Below are 7,831 nucleotides of genomic sequence, written 5' to 3'. Positions count from 1 at the left end.
TAGGGTAAGGAGACTGAACCAGAATTCGAGATGGGTAATCCCGAACCATCACCAATGACTATCTCATCGGTTCCGTCATATGGTGAGTGGAGAGCGAGATTAGCGAGATCAGTGGTGACATGATGGGAGGCGCCGCTGTCGAGGAGCCAAGGGGATTGGACTGGTGGCGGGGTGAGAGTCGTGGGGTTGGCTTGGGCGGGAGTTTGAGTGTTGTTGGTGCGTGGGTAGGGAGGGACACGGATGTCGGGGTATAGGGCTTTAAAGATTGGACAGTAGAAGAGGGTGTGACCTTGGACATGGCACCATTGACACTTGCCACGGAACGGGTTCTTCGGATTCTGGTTGGGTGTGTTGGCAGGTTGGTTGGCGGCTGGGGTTCGTGGGGCAGAGTGGGAGGAGGAGGCAGCGGGAGTGCGGGTGTAGGTAGGGTGGGCTATCGGGTTAAAGTTAGTGGTTTGGGATGTTTCAGTTTGTTGGATAATAAGTTCTTGGCGGATTAATTTCTCATGAAATTCAGAGAAGCTAATCGGAGTATCACGGGCATTGACCGCATCAATGACGGACTGATACGAAGAAGGCAGTCCATCAATAATTTGGTCAGTGACGTCCTCTTGGGAGAGGATGGTGCCGAGTAGAGCAAGATCGTCGACAATAGCCTTAATCTTGTTCATATACTCGGTAATGGTAGAGGAGCCTTTGGATGTGTGTTTGAGTTTGTGACGTAGTTGTTTGATATGGCCACGAGAGGGACGGGCATATGATGACGCAAGGGCATCCCACGCATCTTTGGTGGTAGTCAGACGGTTTAGGATAGGGCTAATGGACGGGGCTAGGGTACTAGCCACGACACCGAATAGAAGTCGATCTTGCCGAAACCAAGTTTGGTACGCTGGATTTGAGACGGGTTGCTTGTCCTTTTCTTCAAGGAATTTGGGTGGATGAGGAGTGCCATCGACGAAGGATGACAACCCATATCCTTCCAGCAGTGCGTCGAATTGAAGACGCCACTGTTGGTAATTGGAGCCATCAAATTTGGTGACGGCGTGAGTGTTGAGGAGCACGAGCGGTTTTGACGGCTCGGCGTTGTTGGGAATTGTGTTTCCAGACATTGAGAGGCACGAGTGATAGGTTGTTTAGGGTTTGGTACGGAGGTCGAACCTTTCTCCTGATACCATGTAAGTTATATTGATTGATGATTAATAATGAGAATGATACAATGTTTATATAGTACAAGAGGTTATTCTATACCTAGGGTTATGAGGTTAGTTTCCTAGTATATAGCTAATAGATAAGAATAAGAAGATACAATCTTTGACTATATTATACAAAATATTAACAGAATAATAATTATACTCCAATAAAGATTGCACATACCCATTCTTAACAATCTAAGCGATTATCAAATTATATAAAAATAGCAATCCCACTAAAAAAGGCTAATTTTCAGGTAACCTGGTTGCACAAAACATGCAAAATAAAAAAATGACTCCCCTAAACGACTTTTAAAAGTAATTGGCGCTTCAAAGTGTCTTGAGTGATCTGGTAGGCGGGCGCAAAAGAGAGATCAGTTGTTGGTTGCGAGACGCCGGTCTGCCTTCCAATTTGCGTGCAGTCCAGGGAGTCCCGGTTTCTTCAATTAATTTTTTGTAAGGAACCAAGGTGAGTATGTAGGCGCCTTAAACAACTTGCAACATGGCAAAATCATGCGTGCAGTAGTTTAAACCAGACATTTGTAAATAGTAATTTCTAAGCTGTGTGTCTTTTGTTTTTTTAAAAGGCATCATCAAACACACATAGTACATACCTTCTAGTACAACAGTAACTAAATGATCCCGGCAAGCCGGAGAGCATCATAAGCAACGATGTTTTTGACAAAAGTGGTTGGTAAGCCCCCAAGGCCTGGATTGGCTATTACGGTGACTTGGCTTGCGTTCCGAGCATGAGAGAGAGCCACTTACAATTGGCCATGAGAAAAATATGGCCGTGGAAGGTAGACAGGTACCTGACTTAGAGTTTATCCCTGACATTTGCTGAACGTCATTTCAAAACTCAATTTTAACGGAAACTGTGTCCTTTGGAATTGGAATGGATAGTTTGCTGAAGTAGCAGGATGAAGTTTGATACGTGGTATAAACGCATGCTCTCCTTTGTGATGTCCTGTTGTAATAACACACTCGACTGAATTTGGATAAAACCTTTTACATATAAGACGAGTACCATTACACAATCCAAAGGATGGTTGCAGATTACTTAGCAAAATAACTGGACATCTTTCTTTGAGAATGAGATTGTGAGGGCTCATACCACCTGGGTTAAGCTTATTTATGAATTCTGAAGGATATATGTTACAATTGTCGTCTAACATTGCATCATAGCTTTTACAGCTAACTGGGTAACCTGGAAACTTGTCAATCAGTGCATCGTTAATAGTATCCATAACTTCATTTAAAGGCGTTATTATTGCCCTTGTGGTGAATATATCTGAATCAAACAATTCCAAGCAAAACTCTGGGAATGCTACTGATATCAAATCAGTAATCGGATTTGGGCTCACATCCTCTGGACTCCGCACAATTCCAGAGGGTAACTGTATATATTCAAACTCCTTGTTCAGCAAAGATCCGTTTCCCAGGGCCAGCAAGAACCCTGCAAATTCTGGGTCAGAACGAGCCCGTAAGTTCTCAGTTAGACCAAACTTAATGAGCTTGAGCCATAGCACTGAGCTAACCAAGCTAGCCTCAACTATCTCAACCCGCGACTTTTCAGGAACTACTGGAAGGGTTTCGCAGAAATCACCCCCAAACACAACAACTTTACCTCCGAAAAGCAGGTTTGGATCACAAAGGTCCCTTAATAGTAGGTCGAGGGATTCAATATTTTGCCTTCTGGCCATAGAGGCCTCATCCCATATGATTAGCCTATACGCCCGTATCAATGCTGCAAGGCTGCTTTGTTTTGGGACATCACAACACAATGAAACATCGGAATCTAAAGGTATTTTGAATCTCGAGTGGGCTGTACGTCCAGATGGTATATTAGATGCAGCAATAGCGGACGAGGATGTTGGGAATACAACTTCCCCCATTAGCTGCACCTCAGCATATAAAGCGTTGTACAGAAATATCTTGCCTGTCCCCCCTGGTCCATCAACGAAGAACGCTCCAGCCTTGCCTGCACGGACACACTCCATTATTTTGTTAAACGCTTCTTGCTAAGCGGTATTGAGCATAGTTCAGCACATCTTGCATACATCTAGAATTGGTGCGTCTAGCGCATCAACGATGTCCCTACTGCGCCCTAACTCGTCATTGCAGGTGTCCAGATGGCAAGTCCAAAGTGTTTGAGAGTCTTGCTCATAGCTTCCAGATACTGCTCAACCGACCGTGCTGTTAGCTGTTGTACTTTAACCGGTTGGTTTGGATTTTGTGGTGATAATCATCTGACAGTGACTTGTAATACGTAGACCACAACAATGTTGGGTCTTTTGGTTGTGCAAAGATAATTAAAGTTGAGAAAAGATGACGGAGTGCAACCGACATCTGGACTTCACAAGCTTCCTGTTGGTAATTTAAGTGTAATTACCGGTTCATTTTAGCGTACTCGAGTTTGGTTCGTAGATGGGTAAGTTCGTTATAATATAATGTAAGTTCGGGTAGTACGGAGTATACACTTGCATAATTATTTATGAATTTACGGAATAGTTTTCATTTGAACAACTATGACAGGGGGCTTCGGGGCAATGCCCGGGAAACTTTGATGGGTTTTAATTCCCACAATAGACATTTAATATGTCGGAATTTGTGAAAAGTTACTACTCTTCACAAATACATCCCCCTACACCTTTTCATATCTATATAAATAGAATGGGGTTGAAGATATTTGGAATATAGACAATCTCATCTTCTGCATCATTGAACAATCTAACAAACTACTCAAAAATACTTCTTAATTATATCTCGTATTACTCGTGCCGAATACGAGGGCAAACTTTATCTTATCTCAATAGAAAGTTCGATACAACCCAGGCACTAAAGTAAGGGTCGAATTGTTCTATTAGGAAAGCATAGCGATTCGGTGCGGTTTTCATTATTGTCTTTTCAGTTCGTGTACAATTTCCTAACAATCTAATAGAACAATTTCGAAATATGTCAAGATGGCGAATGCTAAGGAAATGACAATGAAGGATTCTTAAGAGTATTTCTGTTGTGATATTGATAGTAAGGGTACGAGACGGTGTCAAAATCTGAAATTGGAGCATATGGATTGCAAGTTAATGGAACGGTTTCAAATGACTCTGTTGCTGTTCGAATGGGGTTCGATTCAATTATTGGGTGGTTATATTCTCTGTGAATCATCACCGCAGATAAGTAAATTATTGTTGTCTTGGTAATTGTGCTAATTAATAATTTGATGGAGATTGTGTACGTAATGTCTGCCATGCTTCTGCAATGCTCGGTGCTCATCACAAAATTCTCATCTTTTATGGTTATCCATGGTTTAAGTGCTTTTTAAGTATTACACTGCATGATGATAAATCATATTGATACACTAATATGATCAATAAAAATTAATGACAGTTGTATTTGTATACAAGTTTGAGATCACTTGATTTTATGATGTAAAGCATGATCTTATATTGTGTTTTATTTGTCAAAGAAGCTTTTGTTTATCATGGATATTTGAAGTAATGTCAGAATGCCTCTTTTGTAGCATGATGATCAATTTTCATGCGGTTTATACATGATCCAAAATCATGTTCTTTATTGTCAAACTTGTGATCATAATGTAAAAGTTTCTTATGGAAGATAGATGCGAGTAAAATCATGGTTATGTAATTGGCCTGACAATTGTAATTTGGTTGATATATAATAACCAGATGTTTGATATAACATTTCGAGACAGTTTTAGTTATGTTGGACATGATTATTTTATGAATAATGGTTCATTAAATGGTGAAAGTTTGCATGTATATATATATATATATATAGAGTGAAAGATCATGAGTCTAAAGATCTTAGATGAGTCTAAAGATATCAATAAGAACCGTTGGATCTTATTGATCCAAAGTAAATCGATGATGACACGTGTGTTTATTTTTAAAAAAAAAAAAAAAAAAAAAAAAAAAAAAAAAAAACTAAACTAGGCGCTACGATATATTAAGAACGACACATTCATTATTCATCATAAATTCACTTTCTTTTTTCTCTCTAAAACGCTTTCGTATCTCTCCTGTACAAACCGCTTCACGTTCTTTTTCTTTGGCGTTAATTCACTAAACCATAAATTTTTTCCGAAAATTTTATTACATCAACCAAAATCGCACTAATCAAGTGAAGATCATTATTATATTTACTCAGAACAATCGTTTCGAAGATGACGAAGAGGTATAAAATCGCTCTATTTCATTATATTGTTTTTAAACTTATTTCGCCACTTCATGTTGTTGCTGTTGCTATTATTGTTGTTATTGTTGTTGTTTTTAGTGTTGATTATACTATTTTTTCTTCAAATAATCATCGACTTAGGGTTCCTATTTTGCTCAAAGCAGGAAATTGATTTTTCCGCGAAAAATTAAGTTATTATTGTTGTTGTTGTTATTCTTGTTGTTGTTAGTCTTGATTATAGTGATTTGAAGCGTTTATTAATTGATCGAAGAAAGAAATTGAGTTTTCAGTAAAAAATTAGGTTATTACTGTTGTTGTTGTTGTTATTGTTGTTGTTGTTAGTCTCGATTATAGTGATTTGAAACGTTTATTAATTGATCGAAGAAAGAAATTGAGTTTTCAGTAAAAAAAAATTAGGTTATTACAGTTCTTGTTGTTAATGTTCTTTGTTTTTTGCTCAAGAGAGTAATCGATTTTTCTGCGTTCTAGTTTTTCGCTTCAAAATTAGGGTTAATGATTTGTAATAAATGAGCAATTAATGTGTATTACCGTTCTGCTTTCGATTGATTTATTTGTTCGTCGTGTTGAGTTATTTGTGATTTGCAGGGAATTTTCATTTTCCTGAAGTTAATAAAATTTACGAACAAATCTCAAGAATAACAATATTATTGTAAAAACCGTCATAGTAAAAGTGTATCCCCTATCGTTTTAAAGAGTAGCAATTGCGTCTGTTGTTACTGTAGTTTTATATTAAAACAATTGTTTGACAATACTGTAACACTGTCTCATTCTGTGAGGATACTATCATTCTTATTCCATTCCACATTCTTTCTAAGACTCGTCCACCATCATTCCTCTTGATGTAATAGTTTGTAATTGTTTTAGTTTTAATGTTATTCTGTTTTGGTTTTTGATAAACAATCTCAGGAAAGCAGAGGCAAGATACTGAAAAATCGACGTCGAAGAAGGCTAAAGTGGAAGCATCGGAAAAGACGGCCCGAGCAAAAAGCGCCGACACGAAGCCTTCCAAACCGTCACAAGACAGAAAAACGTAGAACCATCTCATGCCGATCAAGTATGTCCCTATAACTCTTCGTCGTGCTGAGCTGATTTGCATGAAATGTCCCTTTTCCTGAAATTAATAATATTTCTCAACAGATCTACATTAACAATGTTACTGTAACACTATCAGAGTAAAAGTGTATCCCCTATCCTTTTCAAGGGCAGCAATTGCTTCTGTAACAGTGTTACTGTAGTTTTATAACAAAACAATTGTTTGACAATACTGTAACACTGTCTCATTCTATGAGGATACTATCATTCTTGTTCCATTCCACATTCTTTGTCAGACTCGTCCACCATCATTCGTCGAGTTTAATAGCTGTAATTGTTTTAGTTTTAATGTTATTCTGTTTTGGTTTTTTGATAAACAATGTCAGGAAAGCAGACGTAGTAACTGAGAAATCTGCTGTCAGTAAGAAGGCTAAAGTGGAAGCTTCGGAAAAGACAGCGAGCAAAAAAGCGCTGACACAGAAGCCTTCCAAAATGCCAGCAACAAAAAACGTTGAAACATCTCATGCGGATCAGTATGTCCCTATGACTCTTCGTTGTGTTGAGTTGTTACTGATTTGCATGAAATGTCCCTTTTCCTGAAGTTTATAATATTTCTCAACATATATACATTAACAATGTTACTGTAACACTGATACAGTAACAGCGTATACTACCCCCTATCCTTTTAAAGAGCAGCATCATTACCTATCAGTGTAGTAGCTGTAATTGATTTACTTTTAATCTTATTCTGATTTTGATTTTTGGAAAAACAATGTCAGGAAAGCGGAGGTGCCCGAGAAATCAGCTGCGACGAAGAAGGCAAAAGTAGCAGCATCAGAGAAGACACCTAGCAAAAAGGTGCCAACACAGAAGCCATCAAAACCAACAGCACAGAAGGAAGTCGAAGCATCTCATGCATCTGAGTATGTGTCTACAAATCTTTGCTCGACCGCAAGTCACTACTATTAGGGTTTATGATATATTGTCTCATTGTTACAGTAAAACAGAATCAATTGATCTTTAAAAAATTATTCGACCGCCATTATTCGTATTCCATTTGTCATTTCTTCAACGACTTGACTACCATCATTCCTTTTCAATTTAATTGTTGTCTGTTATATTGTTATTGTAAACTTCTGATTTTAATTTTTGAAAATAACAATGTTAGGAAAGAAGAGGTACTTGAGAAATCAGCTCCCACTAAGAAGGCTAAAGTGGCCGCATCAGAGAAGCCACAGAGCAAAAAGGTGCCGACAGAGAACTTGCCAAAGCCGACTAAGAAGATGCAGACCGAAAAGCTTTCAAATCCTACGGTGAAAAGGCGACGAAGGTGCCTACAGAGAGTCTACGCTGTGCAACACCTGCTCCTTCAAAAAAGGTGCCGTGAAGGAAAG

General features: G+C 38.6%; 2 protein-coding genes across 2 annotated transcripts; one reads left to right on the top strand and one right to left on the bottom strand.

Annotated features, from left to right (window-relative positions):
- Window positions 1–2,014: 2,014 nt before the first annotated feature.
- LOC141627841 (ATP-dependent DNA helicase pfh1-like) lies at window positions 2,015–3,190 on the bottom strand. The gene has a single exon (XM_074441053.1). It carries the CDS (start codon window positions 3,188–3,190, stop codon window positions 2,015–2,017), a length of 1,176 nt encoding a protein of 391 aa, XP_074297154.1.
- Window positions 3,191–6,785: 3,595 nt separating this feature from the next.
- Window positions 6,786–7,515, top strand: LOC141627840 (uncharacterized). Its single transcript, XM_074441052.1, has 2 exons — window positions 6,786–6,970; window positions 7,217–7,515. Exons 1-2 carry the CDS (start codon window positions 6,786–6,788, stop codon window positions 7,404–7,406), a joined length of 375 nt encoding a protein of 124 aa, XP_074297153.1. The 3' UTR covers window positions 7,407–7,515.
- Window positions 7,516–7,831: the final 316 nt, after the last annotated feature.

This window comes from Silene latifolia, chromosome Y (assembly GCF_048544455.1).
Source record: "Silene latifolia isolate original U9 population chromosome Y, ASM4854445v1, whole genome shotgun sequence".
Lineage (NCBI taxonomy): Eukaryota > Viridiplantae > Streptophyta > Magnoliopsida > Caryophyllales > Caryophyllaceae > Silene > Silene latifolia.
This window is presented reverse-complemented; position numbering and strand designations above follow the sequence as displayed.